Source organism: Amblyomma americanum, chromosome 2 (genome assembly GCF_052857255.1).
Source record: "Amblyomma americanum isolate KBUSLIRL-KWMA chromosome 2, ASM5285725v1, whole genome shotgun sequence".
Classification (NCBI taxonomy): domain Eukaryota; kingdom Metazoa; phylum Arthropoda; class Arachnida; order Ixodida; family Ixodidae; genus Amblyomma; species Amblyomma americanum.
In genome coordinates, this window is record NC_135498.1 from 56840024 (window position 1) to 56860258 (window position 20235).

The 20235-nt window shown below is 46.1% G+C and overlaps 1 protein-coding gene across 1 annotated transcript in view; it reads left to right on the top strand.

Annotated features, from left to right (window-relative positions):
• LOC144121299 (ubiquitin carboxyl-terminal hydrolase 48-like) overlaps window positions 1-20235 on the top strand; it is a 62394-nt gene that overhangs the window by 24768 nt on the left and 17391 nt on the right. The window contains exons 18-22 of the mRNA XM_077654440.1: window positions 201-307; window positions 835-921; window positions 3978-4102; window positions 6016-6185; window positions 13872-13967. Of these exons, the coding sequence (XP_077510566.1) occupies window positions 201-307; window positions 835-921; window positions 3978-4102; window positions 6016-6185; window positions 13872-13967 (585 nt within the window). The remainder of the gene's footprint in view (window positions 1-200; window positions 308-834; window positions 922-3977; window positions 4103-6015; window positions 6186-13871; window positions 13968-20235) is intronic.

The following is a 20235-nucleotide window of genomic DNA, read 5'->3' on the forward strand; positions in this document are numbered from 1 at the left end:
ACACTAGGTTCGCAAATGAATGCGATTGAGTTAGCAAAAACTATAGCCCCTGTACAAACCATTTTGCAGGGGGCTGTGCAAGCTGAAATTGTTTAGCAGCTTTTGTAAATATGCTTTTAGCCTCGTTTCTAAGTATTACCTCTTTTGTTGCTGTTGTACTGCAATTCAGTGTGGGTGACTGATTGCGGACGGTCTTGCAGTGGTGATCCCCTTGTGTGGGTCGGCAAGCAGTCACTGCAGTGGTGGCGCAAGCTTGCCATGGCTCAGGCAGCACCGCCAACCCAGGAGGCCAACGGCAATGACACAGGTCAGCAGTGCATATGTGGCTGATATTCTCCTGACTGGTGCTACTCTGTGCAGGGTCAATAAAGAGTGGTAGGAAAGGTGCAGTCTGATTTGGTGTGTGTCCTAACAGGCTGTTGCAAGAATGGAGGTAATGTTTAGAACAGGGTTAAAAAGAAAACATATGTGCTATATTGTTGCGAGAGAAGAAACAGGCTGTGGCATGGGGTGGAGCGCTCGCGCAGGCCTGCCAGCCATTATATAATGTCGTCACCATCTTTCATGTTGTGTACTTCAGCTTGCCACCGCATATCAGTGGGCTCAAAATTAAGTGGCAATTGCAGTGGAGTTGACTAAGCAAAACGTCTGCAGTCAAATGAAGATTAATTTTTGGATGTTTGCGAATAATAGGAAAGAAGACTGTCCGTAAAGGCAAGTTACGCATGCTCTACAACTGCTTCCATGCTTGCATAGCTGTGGTATTTGAACCTAAAATTGTCAAGCATCAATACTGTTTTGCATACTAGCCAAGCCAAACCTGCCACTTTTCAGGACCCATCGAGGAGGACCCAGAGTCCACACTGCCTCCAGCACCTGTGTCCAACTTCAGTTTCAACGATGACATCTGCTGCCCACATGGTACAGCAATGCTTGTGTTGACCTTTACACTAGTGAGCAGCGGCTTCATGTCCACAAGCTCCATGGCATTTTATGCATTCCATGTCTCGGTTTTCGAACTCCTTGATTATTGAAGGCAGAGTTAGGACTGAAGGCAATGGCCAGTCTTGCAGTGGCCCGAAGCCCTTAGTCACAGTTCAAATGCAGCATTGCGTGTTGCCTGCAGTCAAACAAAAAGAATATGCAAGTGCATAGCGAGCATTCCGCATAGTACCTGTTTTGGGTGCCTGCTGAAGCAGTATGAGTGAACTTCACAGATGTGAAGGGATTACAAGGCTCGTTAGGCCTCTTTTTTATAGCAATTGCTGTTAGTAAAGCATTGGCTTAGCAGTCTGCACATCAAGGGGAGTAGGAGGGGATGCGATAGGGTGCAGGATAGAGGGGACGGAGAGGGACACAGCATCCCATGCTGTGTCTACCCCCTCCTCACTAGAGTGAAGGGTGAAGGGAGGGAGCGCATGGGGACACAACACGGGGTGGAGTGTTGTAGGAGCATAGGACATCGAGAGGGAAGCACTGCACTGCAGAGGCGTAGTGCAGTGTGGAGGGCGAGGGATCTGGCAGCTGAGGCACAGTGGGGCAGAACGAAGCACCAACTGCACTGCAGGTTGAAGGGTGAAGGTTTGCAGTCACAATGCAGCGTGATCCACAAGATTTAAGAAGGTGCAGCGTAATAGCTGCTACTGCGTTCTCATATTAGGCGCATACTGTAAACATTTGTCAGTTTTCTTTTTTGGACTCCTTGCTAACCGTTTGTAATTGTGTTCTTTTACTGTTTTTCTCTTTTGCTTTCTACTTCATCACGTACACCGCTTTGTTAGGCTGTTGGCTTTTAGTGGGCACTAAATAAATAAATCACTCACTCAGGGTCATTACTTTCTCTCCATAATCTGCTATGGAGCTATGCACTGCCCACTTTGGTGCAAAGCAAGATTTGCTGAATATCTTCATTTCGGGTCAGTCGTTATTCATACATTGGTTGCTGGCATAGAAAAATCAAGGGGACTGGGATCTTAAAGGGGGCCAACCACTGATCAAAGCGTGTCGTGAGGGTATGATGGAAATTTAAAAAATTTGCCTCGTATTGTAAGCATTGAGCACTCCAGTATTCAAGAAATGAGGATTTATAATATTTATTTGGCAGTGAAAATTGCACAAAACAAACTAAAGTGCCATCTTGCGGTGAAACCCTGCCATTATGGGTGTATCCCACCATGTCTCTGCATCTCGTAAAGTATCGCCAATTTTTTTTAAGTGCACAGTTTCTTTCTCTCAGGGGTGTTTTTTATGTTTTATTATACAGTTAAACCTGGATGTTACAAACCTCTATATAGCAGATTCCTCGATATTACGAAATTTCTCAATTCCCTGACGCCACTCCCATTGAAGTGTGTGTATTATTTCAGGCCCCCACGTAACGAAGGTGTTGCGGCGGTTGACCTTGATGTCACGAACTCGCTATGCCGATTCTGTTAACTTGTGCTGAGGTACGAAACTTGGTAGAAAAGTTTCGTGACAATAAACCACGAATTGACATGAGAGGAACGTCTACGATTGGGGAGGGGGGCAACGAGCAACTGCAGTTGATATGGCGCACTGCACCGGCACCATCGGCACATCTGTGCTGCTTCCGCCTTTGGAACGTCTCACCACTTGGCACCACAACAGTTCATGATCAAGAGCAGCGAAAAATTATAGGACAGCAAAAAAAAAGACACAGCACGAGCAATGCATGCCCATTGCCGCTGAGGGGTTGCTGGCATGATTCCTGCGCGGAAAGCTCTTTGGGAGTGGGGACGGTGGAGCGCACCAGTGACGTAAGGTGAAGAGTGTTTCCTTCGGAAACAGCAGCGGGCAGACCAAGAGAGGGAACATGCGGGAAGAAGCAGATGCCTCCGCGGCCAGGCTGCTGGTGGCAGCGCATCCACGTGTTTTCTTCTAGCTCGGCTGCAGTGCCCCCACCTTTCTTGCTCTCCCAACCTCACTACTAGCGGCGTTGCACTAGTCACAGTAGAGGTGGTGGCTTCTGCTGTTGTAGTCGCACTATCAGCGTGATCATGAAACATTTCTCCTCGTTTGTGTCTTCAGTAATCGGGTATTTTGTAAACGTTTTCAAGGTGATTTTGCCTACATTTATTTCTTATTTTGGTTTCCATTTTGGCATTGTCCGTTCAAACCTTCTAGCAAAAACTGCATGTTATGAAAACCTGAAAGTAATGAGAAAGCGCAGACTTCTTTCAGTTTTGTTATATCCATGTATTGTGTGGTTTACACTCACTCCAGTGCATCCTTCAATGATAAGCAATGCTCCCTTTGCATTGCCAATGATGTGGTTTTAGCTTTCTTCATTAGATAGCGCCACATAGTGTTTTGCATTTTTTGGATGAAGCGGTAACTACAGTCCACTAAACCTTTCGTCGATGAGTCATGCATCACTGTGCCATAACAGCTTTAAGCGTGGAAGCTGAAATGGACGCTCCTCAATGCTAAAAGTGTCTAATTACTGGCAGGTGGGTGAGATTTATGCTAGTTTTCGATACGTCACTTTTGTCGACGTACAATTGCCATCACGCTCGCTAATCATGACTTCTAGCATCGTGAAAAGCAGGTGCATGCACTGATAAAAAATTTCTTTGTGCGAGTCTTCTGCAGCTGCAGCGTTTCTAGTGAAACTGTTGTGAAATTCAGTGCCTTAGACAGCAAGCTTTCTGTTGCATTTCAAAAAATTGGATGCTTAATATTGAATTGACTTTAGCAAAACTAGGGGTCTGAAACTGTGCCAAAGAAGAGACAGTGAGGCTAGTGACCCGTATATGTAGCTTTTGAACCTTGGAGTGAATCTTAGTCAGTTGCACATGCGCCAGCTTTATCTTTTCACGAGTCATACCTGTACAGTGCTGAAGCCATTTTTGGTTTCGTGTTGATAGTTTTAATAGTCGCTTTTTCTGAGGGAGGAGAGGGGGGCAGTGGCACTGCAACCAATACAAAACCCTTCAGGCTTCTCCTTCCTTGTGCAGGTGGGCTGCACCCCAACGAGAACAGTCGGCGGCTAGTGGGCATGGATGTGTGGAATCTTCTCAAGGGGCACTTCCCATCTGCGCCAGAGTTTCCCCAGTCAACACAGGCCTGCCAGCAGTGCCTGGTTTGTTACTAATTTATTTGCTCTCTTGCATGCAACAACGTTATTATGTTACAAGCATTTAAATAGGTAATATAAATTGAGTCCGGCAGAAACCCACAGTTTTAATTTAAGAGCATTGGAAAAAAAGGAGAGCAAGTCACACTGCAGTTGCAAAGAAGGGTTCATTTGTATTCATTGCACTTGTATTCACTCCACGCTCGGTGCAGTGTAGTGTGCTGAATGAAACTATTTTTTAGCCAACCTCAAACTCCGGTTTTCAGAGGCCTTTTAACCCCTTGGCGTTTGTTTGCGTTTCTGACGTTGGATCGTGTCGTCGGAACAAAGAGTGATTTTTCTCGCCCTAATTGATTCGGAAAGAAATCTATGGAGCCCAGAGGCCAGCGCAAATGGCGATGGCGAAATGCATGTTTCCTTAAATGTATTTCTTAAAAAAACATTTCTTAAATCGCCTCACAAATGCTGTCAGAAAATCGCCGGCCACATCGATGGTGCAGCATAACTGTTGAATAAAAAAAAACGCCTGTGTGCTTTGTGATGTGAGCACGTGGTAAACAACCCCAGGGGGTCTAAATTAATCCATAGCCCTCCGCTGCGGTGTCCCTCGTTTCCCACATATAGTTTTGGGGCTACATATAACCCCCACAATTTACAAGAAGATCAAGCAGTATGGACACATATGCAGGGCATTCATTCATTCCCATTGCTCAGCCCTGGTTGTCATCAACCATTGGGCATGCCAAAACGTGACACACCTCACAAGCTAAGTGAAAAATACTACTGAACAGTGTCATCACCACTGGTCCTCGTCAAGCAAAAATGGCTGGTGTTCAACGTGTCTTGAACCTAGTTATACAAGCGGAAGTTCTGTTTGCATGGCGAGGCACGTTTCGCTTGGTTTGAATGTTTTATTATTGCACACCAAAGGCTTCATAACAGTCTTCCTGTGGCTTGACTAATGTGGAGACTGTTTTATGTTCTGTAAACTAATTGCTTGCAGTTAGAAGTTGGGTTACTTTGAGGTTAGAACTAGGCGGTACATGATGCCCACTGCCTCAAATCAAATGTCAAGGGTCAAGTTCAGAGGTCAAGGTCGGGCAGCCAATTGTTTTAGTCATATGATCACAAGTCGCACTACCATGGCTTGTGCCATACCACCACGCAGTTTAGTTCGGTTTGACCTTGTAGGGCATTGAAGGTCGTTGTCGATGTGGTGCCCACTGTCTCAAATCAAAGGTCAAGGCCAAATGTCAAGGTCAGGTACCCAATGGTCATAGTCATGTGATCATACTACCATAGCTTGAGCCATACCACCACACAGTTAAGTTCGGTTTGCCCTTGTGAGGCATTGAAGGTAATTGTCTCATCCACATCGAAATCGGAAGTTGTACCCAAGGAGTAAAGCTTTCGCTCTAAAATGTGCTCTAAATCAATAAGTGGAAATCACCATATAGTTCTTCCTTTTTAGCTTCAACTACATGCTCTTCTAACACATTTTTTGCTCTCCCCTAATTAATGAGGTTCCACTGTAAAGAAAGAACGGCGGCCTAGCTATTGTTAGTGGTGCTGCGGTGAGTGTGCATGAGGTCTGAACAATCAAGCAGTCGGTTGCAGCTCATCCGAAATTTCACTCACGCTTTACACATTGGCTCTTGGGGCATGTGGTGGTGCTGTGAGGAAAACCATATAATTAAGAACATCCGACGAATTTCTAATTGGTGGCTGTATTGGCGTGCTCTAAAAATTTTGAGGAGCACAGGGCTGGGTTTTAGCTGCCACGGGTAGTGTGACGGTTGGCAGGCCTTTAAATTCTGACCCTATCAGTGCACCAGAATTCAAAATATGGGGCGCATGAATACTTTCACGTCTTTGCAGTCGAGGAGCTCTGCTGAAAGCATGGTGGTTTGTTGTGGCAGGTCCACCAGCAGCAAGACAATGCGGCCCAGGAGGCGCTGAAGCAGCAGGCGGCTCAAGAGCGGCAGCAGTTTGCTGATTTGGTACAGGAGAGGAACAGGCCTGACCCCAACGAGACTCCTGCCCGGCTGCTTGCACGTCAGTTCCTCACCCAGTGGAAGCTCTTCCTCAGGTTAGATGGCACTGTCTTTGTTTGTGATGCGCAAGGAGCAGCCATGCTTGTACCTTATCTTCATTGCTTAGATTTGGCAAACGCACACAAAAAGGCTCGTGCTGAGAAGCGCACACTGCATGCCTCCTTCGGCATTTTTCTTATCAAGTAAGCTGATATTAAATGCAGTTGCCTTGACAGTATACGCGCTGCTTTGCGGCAGATCTCTGGGAAGAGAGTAGTACTATGTGGCAGTACTGTATTTACTCAAATGTACCATGACCATAATTGCAATTCAAGGGTTGCTTTTGCCAGTATGCAGCAGGAGAAAGATATGATGTAGTTATTCAATTATATCGATTTAATTGTAATGCAAGCGTTGGCTTTATACGTCAGCTATGACTAAAGAAACTGCATTACGTTTTAGTAAATACAGCATTTTTTTGAAGCCTCGTAAAATGAGGCCAATAATGAGGAGAGAAATTAGCTCAATGTAGTAAGTGACTCAAGATGTAATCAAGATGTAGTCGTCATTGGTACAAAAGAGTGAGGTGGAATGATTGGGTTAGTCAGACTAATCCACAAAGCTGGGCCGGTTGTAGCTGGTGCAGAAGAGAGGTAGTTGGCCGTTACTGGGACAGGCTCTTGTCTTGGCAGGGGACTTGACTTGGTTAATTGCTACGGTGATGGCGAAAAACTGTTAGGACAAATTAATAGTAGTCACGGGCGCACTGTGGAACGAGGACAAATTAATAGTAGTCACGGGCACACTGTGGAGCGGGGCTTCATCCATTAGTAACTCCCCTTGTCATTAGCCATGCCTAACAGTGCTCAATTGCATTCATAGCATTAATCTGTTGTAGGAATTGGGTGCAGTGTTGATGAGGAAGGTGCCCATAATGATGGTGTGTGGATCCTTTTGTTAGTGCATATCACCGTCACTGGTCCAACTATGTTTACTGCAGATCAAAGGCCTTTCTCATTGATTTCCAATTATCAATTTCCTGCACCAGCTGCAGCCATCCCATTCTCGCAAACTGCTTCGTCTCATCCGCCCACCTGACTCTGTGCCGCCCCTACGGTGTTTACCTTATCTTGAAATCCACTCCGTTACCCCAAGAGACCATTGGTTCTCTCTTCACCACATACATGGCCTGCACTTGTTCATTTCCTCTTGATTTCGGCCAGTGTTTGTTCTGCAACGCATCCTGCTCTCTTTCTGGCTCTTAAAGGGGCCCCAAAACACATAATCAGTGCATTGTTTTGCCTTTTGGTTGCATAGAATGAGTTATAGTGATGTTATTAGCATCGGTCGTACTGCGTATACTCCGGTTTTTAATATTTTAATTAGCTTGCAAAAACAAATTCATGGCGCTGACGGTGTCACCATACAGTGGCGGTTTTTAGCAGTGGATATGACATCACTTGGCGGGAGCTTGATGTTTGGACAAACAGTAAATATACTGCAAATGGGGTTAATAACTATAGTCGGGTACAACTTTAGAAGACAGGAGAGGCCCCGCCCAGATGACCGAAGCGCAGCAGCCAATTGCCTCCGCGACTAAAGAAATAGTCCCGCTCAAAAAATTGTGACTGCTTCTAAAATGCGTATTTCTCTGTATAAATAAGATTTGTGTATCTTGATGAGTGGTTTAGTAAAACTATCATGATGCAAATGCTTCAGCATATGCCGGATCGCGAGAGAAAAATAACTCCGTGCCTTCTACAACGCTGTGCGTCGTCTGCTACGGAGCGAGATCGACGGCACCGGGCGTGTAATTACAAAACAGTCTGGCTCAATAGCATAGGATTCATATGTACTTTTTGTGTGTTTTCACAAGCTTATTTTTTTAAATGTGTGAGGCTTATTTTTCAATTGCTACTTGTTTCTTTTTTTTTTTTTTGCGGTTGCGAACCTACAATCTCGTGAGTTCACGCACGTTCGCGCACGGCATTCCGTACCTCTTTTCCGCCATGGAGCCCAGCGAGGTGACATCCGAACACGAGCCTTTGTTGCCGAACGAGCCTTGTGTCGCATCGATGATCACACCACCAAGGAGCCTCGGCAAGAGCAAGAGCGGCCGCATCCTGAACAGTGATTCACGCAACATGATCTTCCACTGCTACACGTTTTGGCGTAACAGGGAGCCTGAACGCAGCGTAGAGGAGACGAGCAAGTTTGTCGCTGACATGCTCGGTGTCAGCGAAAGGACTGTGTTCAGGGTGAGGAAGGAAGTTAAAGCTTCACATTTTTCGGGTGGCAAACTGACGACGCCGTCCCGAAAGCGCCCACGCAATGCGGAGAAGAGAAGACGCAGCGCGAAGTTTGACAGCTTCACGTTGTGCGCGCTGAGGTCATGTGTGCACGATTTCTTTCACCGCAACGAGATACCGACGGTCGAGAAGATCACTACCGAGTTCTCGGAACGTATGGAACTCCCATCACTAAGGCGGTGTACTGTGCGTCGCCTGCTTGCCGAGATCGGCTTCAAGCACGAAAAGAGAAGCCGTGCCCGTGTACTGTGTGATGTCAGTGCACGTTAAAGATCCCCAGGTGGTCAAAATTATTCCGGAGCCCTCCACTATGGCACCTCTTCATTTCTCCTTTCACTCCCTCCTTCATCCCTTCCCTTACGGCGCGGTTCAGGTGTCCAACGATATATGAGACAGATACTGCGCCATTTCCTTTCCCCAAAACCAATTATAATATATAATAACTCTCTGCTTATCGACCGGGATGTCATCACCGATTGGCGGAATCGCTACCTCCGTGACGTGGAGCGCTACTGAGAGGAAGGCCGAAAGATCTTCTACCTGGACGAGACATGGGTGACAGCGGGACACACTCGGTCGATCGTGTGGACAGACACCGTGGTGCAGAAGCGCGGACGCCTGTTCGCTCGAGCAAATGGCCTAACGACGGGTCTAAAACAACCTTCTGGGAAAGGTCAGCGCCTGATCGTCACGCACATCGGCAGCGAGGATGGCTTCGTCGACGGCTGCTTAGATGTAATCCGAGGCCAAAAGACAGGCGACTACCACGAGGAAATGGACGGCAATCGCTTTGAGGGCTGGTTTAATGGCGTTCTGCAGAAGTTTCCAGCTGGTAGCTTCATTGTTTTAGACAATGCACCTTACCATAGCCGGCGAGAAGAGAAATTGCCAACGACGGCCTGGAAGAAGGAGAAGATACAGGAGTGGCTCACAAGCAAGAAGATCACCTACGCTGAAAGGATGATAAAGAAGCAGCTGCTTGAGCTGGTGGCATCTGTAAAGTCACGCTTTCTGAGCTGCATCGTAGACAATGCAGGTGTAAGCGCCGGTTGCATTGTACTCAGGCTCCCGCCGTACCACTACGAATTTAATCCCATTGAGCTTGTGTGGGCCAAGGTCAAAAATGGCATCGCTGCGGACAACAGAGACTTCAAGCTGTTCACGGTCGACGCCATCTTGAGGGAGAAAATCAAGCACGTAGCGGCGGAAGACTGGGCGAAGAGCATTCAGCACGTGATGGACTTGGAGGCAAAGTTCAGACTTGACACGTCTGGGAGTGAGCACATTCAACCCATCATCATCCAGCTGGGTGAAGATGACACTGAAGAAAGCGACTCCGACTGCGAGCTGTCTGGCATTGAGCCACTCGACGAAGCATAACGGCTTCTTTTAACGAAAGAACAGCCTTTATTAGGGCTACCAAAATTTTTCCCGTTGGTTCGCAACAGACAACCATCCATTCCGTGACCTCTGAAATAAATAAGCAGTTCCATTTATGGCGTATTCCTTATAATAGAAGCTCAATTCTGATAAGCAACGTCCAGCACACATTGTGCTCGATTTACGAAGTGGCATAGAAACATGTTTAAATGCTGGTATATCTGAATTGAAACACAACTGTTAACTCTGATTATTTTTGGCGGGCTCAAAATGCTCATTCAGGCAGCCACCATCTAGTTTGATGGGCCCCATGTTGAAATAACAGTATTCAAGGCACGCTTTATAGCTCTGTTAGCAGTCTGCACTTGAAATCGCAGTCATGTCATAGCCAGTGCTGCTGCGATACCAGTAGTCAACACGAAACTGACAGCCACTGTTAGCAGCTTGCACGCCAAAGCACATTCATGTGGTTGCATTGTTTATTTTGGTTATCTGGCTCACACAAGTAATGAGAATAAGAGAATAAATATAAAGCATCATTAGCTTATTGAGGCCCAGAATGCTCATTCAGGCAGCCATCGTCGAGTTTGTCGGGCCCCATGCTGAAATAACAGTAGTCAGAGCACGCTTTATGGCTCTGTTAGCAGTATGCACTGAAAATCGCAGTCGTGTCATAGCCAGTGCAGCTGCGATACCAGTAGTCAACACGAAACTGACAGCCACTGTTAGCAGCTTGCACGCCAAAGCACATTCATGTGCTTTGGCGTGCAAGCTGCTAACAGTGGCTAACAGCAAGTAGTCAGAGCACGCTTTATGGCTCTGTTAGCAGTATGCACTGAAAAGCGCAGCCTTGTCATAGCCAATTTTTAATTTATTTATCTGACTCTGGCATTAACGCGAATGCAAGCACAATTATTAACGCGAATAACTTTGCTAACATTTTTTTTTTTGTCATATTTACGTACCGGAAAAATGCTCAGCAAGGTTGAACATGTTTTAGTGGGCCACTTTGTTCATTGCAAGCCATAGGCAAAATGACGGCCAGATTCAGACAGTGATATTGGTGAGGTAATAAATGGTGAAAGCTGAAAAAGCTCGCATAGCACTGCTTTGCTGGACTCCATTGACTAGAAAACTGCATTTGTAATGATGAAAGCGTCAAGACAGGAAATGATGATCCACTGCACAATGTTTTGTGTACCCCCACATGTGACGGGCAGCGAAACCATCTATTTATTAAGACTGAATGCAACAACATCGCAAGATGCTGTTGCACAATATGGCACCCTTTCATGTGCACTCCTGGCGAGCTGCCGTATGCACTGATGCATAAACACATTAACAGGGGTAAGAAACGAAGTTATTGCGCAAGCTACGTGATGCTTTTAACATTTTGTATCGGTCAATGTTTCTGTCGTCACAGCTGATAGAAGTTTCTTTAGTGCAAGTTGGTTAATCACGTTGCAACAACAGCACAAGAAGCAAGGTCAGAATAGTAGGAGAAAACACAGCAAGATGGCAGACTGAGGAGGCAAGGTAGACAAGAGTGTAAGGATTTAATGGCACCGAAGAGGCCAGCCCTGCTATTCACAGGACTTGGTGCTTTGAATGAGACGAGTTAATGAAATTGTAAAGGAAGAGGTGGATGCAGCATGCTTACAAGAACAAACACAAAAATAAATGGACACAAATAGGAATAATAAACACATACACGCACAGAAGCACTCACATATTCACACACATGCACACAAACGCGAGCGCGAAAACTAAGATCTAAAATGCAGAAAAGGGGAAAATAACAAATATAAACAAACACGCAAGAAAACATGCACACACATTTAATGCAGACGCGAGTAGAGGTATTAGGAGTCAGTTCACAAGCAGCTGTGCCTACTTTGTCGTACTTTTATTTGATGTACATAATGGCTCTGTTGCCTTCACTGTCTTGGAATTGTTTTAGTAGCAACATATCATAACAATCGAAAAGCAGCGCAAAGCTGTGTTGTGGGAAAGCAAGTCGAGCGCTGGCAGCACAAGTGATGTGCGATTGTGTCACAGCAGGCATTCTACAGCTGGCGCGTGCAGTGAGTGAAGAATTCTAAGCCATACAGAGACGCGAATTCATGCCAAGCTCCCTTGTAACGGCACCAGTGTATCGGTCATATTTTTATATTAGTACTAAGGCTGACATTAAGGAAACAAACACTGCTCCCACACGCCTGGCCGTTAATAATCCAATGACATTCGCTCAAGCAGCGCGTGTTAGTCACTGATTGTTAGCACTGGTAAAAAGTGATCAATCAACGGTGCTACACAACACTCGAACGACGCCCTGCTAGATGCTCGGCTATCTTATCATACTGCTGCCAACGATCGATCGTTTGCGCGCTGAGCTGGCAGCAACAAATCTTTGCGTTGGAGGTTGCTTCCGCAAATCTTTTCGGTTGAGGAACTCGTAGGTTGGTTTCATCTGCGCACGCTTTTCTCATTTATCCTGAGAATGGTTTTGCTCCATCACTTCGCCACGTCCGACGTGAAACGCAGGGGCACAGTACACTAACACACCCGCCGCTCACAGTAGGTACCAGACTTTGGCAAATTCTCCTCGTCGTAACTTCACTTAGGAGCAAAACAAAACACCATAGAACAGACACGCACAATGTTTGTTTGCAGCGGTGTGCCGCTGCGGGATCCTGTTTCCAGACGAAGCGCAGCGCAGTCACCGATGTTCGCTGTAACCTTTTTTCGTCGCCTCACGGCTCAGAACAAACGCATGCAGCACAAGTTGTGCATCGTAAGCTTGCAATAATATTTCCAACATGACAGACGCCCACAAACAATTCGAATTCACTCTGACGAAGGGAGACGCACACAGCTGACGCGACTCGGCCCAGTTCGAAGCGAGGGCGACCATGTTAGGCATGTTCTCCGTCGGCGGTGTCACCGGCCGTCCGGCTCATGACGTCACCTGAAGTGCACGCCTATTGGCGGAGGCTCGTGTGCATCCGCCTTTGAGGGGCAAATGCCGCTGCCTTCTTAAGTTGTACCCGACTATAGAGATACGTTTTGTCAAGTTTTTGTGTTCTATATTACATCAACAACACCAACTTGTTTGCCTTAGATAAAAGCACTGTAAAGCAAGTAAAACAAAAATACACCGTATCGAAGGACTTTGCGCCTCTCTGTAAACATCCTATGACCTAGCACACGACACTTATGGCTACTCTCTATGTATCTGAGAGCGGCTTTACGGAATCGATCCGATCGAGCCATTGCACTCTATAAGCGTTTGTTTCGGTCCCAAGGAAGGATGAAAAGAAAAAAAGCCGTTCGTTTCACATTTAGCAGTGCGCATCGTCAGCTTGTGGAGGATCACCGGGTGGCGGCGCCAGATGGCGCCACGTTCCCGTCAACAGCACGTGCTCCTTGCTCGCAGTGACCAACCAGCGTGCTAGGAGCGACGGGCCATGGTAGGCGGTAAGCAGTAGCGGTACACGCTATGCTAAATGTGTCTGATATCTTGCGCAGGCCGTCACACCGTCGCAGTATCTCGTGCTCGAGTTCGGATCCAGTTTGGATCGCGTTGGGATCCATAAGTCAGGGAACGTCACTGATCAGCGTACCCTTCTGTGCCGTTGACGTGACGATGATGCATCACTGGGTCAGCTGGGTGTTCACATGGTTGTTGTAACCATGCAAACGGCGCTGCCAGCCTTGGCAAGAACGAGTTACAGAGAACAGGCAGTCATGGTGTGCAAACTTCCGCGACGTGCTCAGATAGGCTGTTTTGATTGGTCCCCCCAAGTGTTGTCATCGCGAAAGTGAGATGGGAATGGGAAGCTGCACGAAAGTCGAGTTGAGGGCAGCATTTTGTTTGCTTGTATTTTGCATTTCTTCATTGAATGACTCCCGTTCCCGTGCATCGATTCTTGTAATTCTTTTTGAGTCAGCATCTGTTTGACATAAAGAACCCATCTGAAGTGTAACCGGCATCCGCTCAAGCAGTGTTTCGCAGCCCCTTTAAAGTTACCACTACTGTTCACCTTCCCACAGGTGCCCCCTTGCAAAGGAGCGCCCCACGCGCATCACTAATGAGGAACTGCTCTGCCCACATGGCCTCTTGCTGCACCTGCCCCAGGACGAGGACAGGTATGCCAAGCACTGTGCTCTAGTGTCTGTGTAGGCAGCTGCTTTATTTGTGTGCCATTTCTTGATGAAGTTCCCAAGCCATCAAGCCCTTTTTGGGATTGAAAACATAAAGCCTTGTTCAAGAGTCTTCATGCCACCTGATCTGCATTTGATGAGCTTACCAGATGGACGCTGATGGCTTCCCTGCAGTTGTGTTCCATTCCTTTACTTGGAAGTTTAGAAAAAATTCCTATTTAGAGTTTCTTCCTGTAGCAGTTTAGAAAATCTCGGCATTTTTTCCTGCATTGCTTCATAGCATTTCTTTTATTGGTGTCATGGGATGATTGAAGGCTAGCATGTAGGAATTTGCCAAGTGCTACTGATTGCACGTGTTTGCATTTTCTTTTCTGCGCCCCTGCTGATATGTCCAACAACTTGGCTGTCCTAACGTGCAGACTAGAGCGTGCCAAACAGAGGAGCCGTGCACGACTTACGGCCGTTACACCACCGGGTTACCTTGATACCTCAGCTGCTCTCACATGGCATGAGCAGATCTTCATTAATGAGATCACCGCCGATGCCGCTTACATGCCAAACATCGTCCGTAAATGGCTTACTGGCCCTCGCTGGCATCAAGAATCAAGAGGGCAATATTGGCATTGTGAAGTGCCCGTACTGTGGCTGTACGTGTCGTGCTGACCTGTACCACCTAGTTTGGCATTGTTCAGAGTTCCGCAAGGGATGTGACGACCTCGTCACCAAGCATGGTTTTCCCACCGATGGCGAGGACTTTCGTGCATTGACCAGAGCCGGAGCAAACGGCACCTTGGAAGATATTGGCAAATATGCTAAGATAAGTGGCCTCTACAAAGCAGTGTAAAGCGGGGCTAGACCACCCATGCCGTCCCTTCATGTATCAGTAGACCCCTACTTTTCCCTTCCTTAACAACCCAATTCCCCAACAAACGGCGTTGAGCCTCCCTTTCTAAATAAACAGCTCATTCATTCATTTATTCTTTTCTGCGCTACATCATGTAATTCAAGCAGGGGCAACCTGTGAGAATAGTTGACCGTCATTACCATCTAAGGCTACATGTTAAATTAAAAGTTTGTGATGAATCCATTTTCAAGCTGTATTATTAAGAGCATCCACTTCTTAATGGAAGCAAAGGAAATAAGCATGCAAATAATTGACTGTGGTGAACAACTTATATCTCATTGTACATGATTTTTACAGCTCAGGTTAATACTGGCTCACTATGACTACTATATTGCCACCTAGTATTGCCATGTGGCACAAAGCTGACCTGGAAGACTGCGATGCAGCGCTCACACTATTGCGTATCGGCCGCCATTGCCATCTCCTCTTACCTGGCTCCTGGTATTCAAGGCGCCCCTTTTCAAAAAGTATGAAACGATATGAAGGGGGACTCCAAATAACGATATGTTTTATTTAGAAAATGTGATTTATTTAGATTTCATTCAAAAAAACACTTAATCCCCTTCAAAAGTCTTTTCACCTGAGACAGCACACTTGTCCAGTCTTTTTTTCCCACTGTTTGAAGCTTCTCTGGAACTGCTCAAGCTTGATGTTGTTGAGTGCCTCCTGATATGCAGCAGTTCATCCCATAGAATCCAAAGACCAGGCCACAGAGGAAGCTATGCAAGCCACGGAAATGTCGTGATGATGAAACCAATCACCCAATCTCCACAATTCTAGGTGGTTTCTTTGCAAGTTTTCTCCCAGTCACCTCAAAACGTCCAAGTAGGAGGAACGAATTCCTTGTGCACGTTTCTCACATTGATAAAAAAACAAAGAAAAGAGTGAACATCGTTTTCACATTTGATCTCAATTGTTTTGCTCTTTTTGGTCTTGGGGAATTGGATGTCTTCCATTGGATGGAAGCTTATTTGCTTTCAGGGTTGTACCCATACCACCAGCTTTTGTAGCCCATGATGACCTTAGAAGAAAGGCTGAGTCAATTTCAATCTTATTTTTCAACTTTGTGATATGAAGTCAAGCGAATGTTTTTTTTTTTTTTGATGTTGTGTGGGCTGGCGGAAAACAAAAAAAAAAGGGAGTGACAAGTTGCCCCTTTTGTTATAATTGAATGCAGTAGATTCCTTTTGAGGCAAACTCTGTGAACTCCTTCATTACCAGGAGAAAAATGACTGTTTTGATAGGTTTGAGAATTTTTTCCTGCAAAATATGGAAGGTGTAAGAAAGCAAATTTTACACGAAAATGGTGGCAATAGAATGTGCTTTCTGAAGACATTTATTTTAGCATAAATACTTTGTGTGAATATTGTGAAAAAAATCGGCAAACACGCAAAAAGGTTAAATGTTTTGAAAAATTGGGTTTACAAGACACTGTGTCTTGGAGAAAAATTATTAAAAATTAAAAACATTCTGGAACGTACAAAATTATTTGTTAAGTAGCCATTAAAAGTGAATTTATAACTCAAAAACTTCTCTATCTAGAAATTTTCTTCTAACATTACATGAAAAAACAGCCATTTTCAAAGTGTTTGATATACAGTAAATTTCCGTCGCAGCCCCGGCCAGCGCTATGTAATCTATGGCATCGCATGCTCGCTAATTCGAATGCTACAGGTCCCTCATGGCTAAATTCGAACGGACTTCCATAGGGAGGCTGTGTACGTACAGGTATATCTGGCGCAGCAAGCGATCGTCCAAATATACCTACTCAAAGCTGAATTCCGTGCGGCAGAATCACTCGTGCTCCTCTGACCTGTGCTCAACGTCAGGCGTGACGACAGATGGACTGCCTCATCTCCAATTGTGGTCGCATCATGTAGTCTCAATTTCGCTTTAAAATTTGTGCCACATCAGCCAGGCAATCAAGCCCGGCTGCGCGCCATTTTGGGTGCTGGTTCACGCGTTTCACTCGTCTTCCCCATCCACATTTTTTTTTTTGCCACTTTGGCGCCGCTGAGCATTTCCATCCACATGATTCTTCCATTCTTTCACTGTGCCGAAACTGCTCTCTCTTCATATGTCGTTCGTAGTTAGTGCGGTGATGCCTCTTCACATGAGACTGCTGCTCATGCGGTGTGCGAGGCAGTGGCAGTGGAGCTCCACCGCTAAAAATAGTAATTGTCACGTCGTTCTCATCTCAAAACTGAGCAACCATTGCCAAGTCTCTCACCAAATAAATTTACCATGATGCGAGCAGCTCTAGCCAGTTTTTTCAGGGTCATTCGATAACTTGAATTTTCGGATAATTCGAACACTTTTTTCAGTCCATTGAAGTACAAATGAACAAAGTTTTATGTAAATTTTTTACACCTAGTAAAAATTTTTTAATGTAAAATGTAATGTATCAAAATATAGCTTGATAAATTTACTTTTCGACGTCATCAGTTTGAGCTTAACATATTTTTAAAGAAGCACAAAAATATTCCAGAAACACAAAAAGTATATCCGCCATACCATTTGTGATGGTCTACTCGCATGAAAATTACGGAAAGTAAAACAGTGGTACCTGCTTATAGCGAATGGGTACGAAACTAAACTGGCTCAGTGTTAACAATATTTGTATTGTAAGATTTCTCCAGAAACTCTTGCTGGAGAAGCAAAATTCAATCATTGAAAGAACAGCAACAGGGAGATACCTTTTCTGTAGTTTTAGCACCGTTTCGAAGCCCTGTGCGGCAATTGCAGAGGCCTCAAAAAGAAAAACAGCGGCAAACATCAACTAGGTTGGCTTCCCCACAAAACACTGCAGCACGCAATGGTGGCAGGTCAGATGCCAGCTAGGGGGTCTTCTTTGCATTACAATGGTGCCGTGCAAAAAAATTGGATGCCAGTACGAAAGCTACAGCCGTTGTCACCACCTCCGCTCCATGACAGTCGACATGAGCAGAGGATGGCTGCTGGAAAGCAACAACTGACCGCGTCACTTGTCCCGAGATGCTGTCTGCGGGTGTGAGAGGTGCAAACGGGTTCTGTCCGCCTGGCTACCAGCTGTTCTTGCCGCTATATATTTTGTGGCGCTGTTGGCAAAAGAAAGATCTATTAAGTGTGAACCGTGATGCTAACTCATGCCGCACCACCACTAGTCACCCGTGTAGTGAGGCAAAGCCTGCCGCCTGCCATCCGAGCGTACACACCATCACAGCATGGCTCAACGCTCGGCAGTTCGATTTATCCGTCTTATGACAAACCGTATTCAATATATTAAGCAAGAAATGCATGTATTTGTTGAAAGCATTTAGGAACAATTTGATGTAGCCAACAATTAATAATATCAGTGTTCATTATAAGGAGGTTTTACTGTAAACTGCTTGAAAATGCCCTGCAATGCTTTGACTTTACAAGAAGCCATTTCAGATGACGTTTCTGACGGTTTAGGACCAATCTGAAGACATCCACAGCTTTCGCGAACGGCTTTGGACTATTACGAAGCGTCAATCCGATGTAAGTGCCCTGATTTCCACCGGGCCTAGAGTCAATTCTTTTTTGGGCAGATGGAAGTAAACCTTAGCCATATGATGTTGAGACACCACAGGAACCATACATATCATTCATGACATCAGTGCGACGCGTAAACTGACTCTATGAGCCAAAAAATAGACAAGAATCAAATTCCGACAATGCAGTATCATCGTCAGAGTCACTGCTGCTTCAAGCACCAAAAAAACATGCTGCCTCCGCAGGAGGATTCTTCTGAGCATGCACCGTCTGTTTGGCTTAAGCCATCCCGTGAGTGCACTACGCAGGAACCTCAACTTCAACGGCATTTCAAAAATTGCCACTTGGCGGAGGAAAATACAAACCACGCAAGAAACTAAAGTACAGTGCCTAAACAACAAACTAGACAGTGCAACAGATGCTCGGCATCACCTGTAGCACTGAAATCGTGCTTCGAATCTGTCGGTCGCCAGTGATCGATGCGTAATGGCATAGTATTGAAAGAATTAAGATGAATTCTCGGATAGGATAAACAGTGTGAGACCATTTAGTTGGTTTGTCATAGAATTCAAAGTCAAAAATCTGCTTAAGACAAACTGTTTTGCGTGTACCTTCTGTTAGCTTGAACTTTCACAGTGACAGCACACCACGGCGACACCGCGCAGCTCTGTCGAAGAAAGAAGAATGAGAAAGGCTTCAAGAACGTTAAATTGCTGGGCTAGTTGGAACCAGCGAAAACAGACGCAGTACAAGAAATAGGAAGCACACATACAGCACCACTGAATGCAGTGTTGTGTGTGTGCCTCCTATTTCTTGTCCTGCATCCATTTTTGCTGGTTCCACTTTCCTTGAGTAAAATGCTTCGACGCAAGAACATGCGGCTCCACAAAATGGCTTCCGTGCACATTTGTGCAAAAGTGCGGGGAAGCTGCCTTGCGGCAACGTGCTTTCTTTGGGGAGATTGGGGAGGATGGCCTTCTTGTTAGTGTGGGAAAGGCAGTGCGCCTATGCATCTGCTTGCACTCAGCGCAGTGATCTGACATGGCCTGACCTTGGCGTTGTGCACGTGCCACATTTCGCGTGTTACCTCCAGCAGACTTTGAAGGCACGTAGGCATGAAGTGCACCGGCTATTTGACCCGGGGCTTAGAACTTGGGCGCCGAATTTTCAACTGATGTGTCATCGCAATACACATTAGTGCAGCGCAGAGATAACGAGAAATAGTTGCCATGTGTGCATTGCCTGCAGCGGACGGAAAGGCATGTGGCACATCTGCTCGCAGAATTGGTAACAGCCGTGCTGTGGAAGGAGTGAGTGAGAGACATTGCAACCTCTTCATCCTGGAGCCGGAGAGACAGCGAAAATCAGAAGAAAAAAAAAACCCTCTCAGGTTGCTTTGCTAAACTAAATGCGACGCAGGTGTCCTAGCACAATAGGCACCTTTAGAGTACCGCATATCATGTTACCGTTGCCGGTATACTGGGAGCCCGCTTGCCACCGTTGCTCCCACGCTGATTGGTCCCGATGCAGCAGGTGCACGGGCAGCTGCTGGGTACCTAGCACCATCTGGCACCCTCAAGGCGATCTACGCATGCACACTGACGACACGTGGGCTCCCGGTACTTTGGCAGCGGTAATGGTAGCACGATACGTGGTAGGCTGAAGGTGTCGAATGTGTATGGATCCTCTGCATAGGTTACTTATTGCAGTTTTACAGACAGTGTAAGCTGCAGCTGGCACAGTGTGGCACAGGTTTCTGCCTTTCCACTTGGCTGCAGCTGACGTGCATGGGTTTTGCCCTTTCCATGTGGCTGCAGCTGCCGTGGAACCAGTTTTCCACCAAGGCAACCGGCA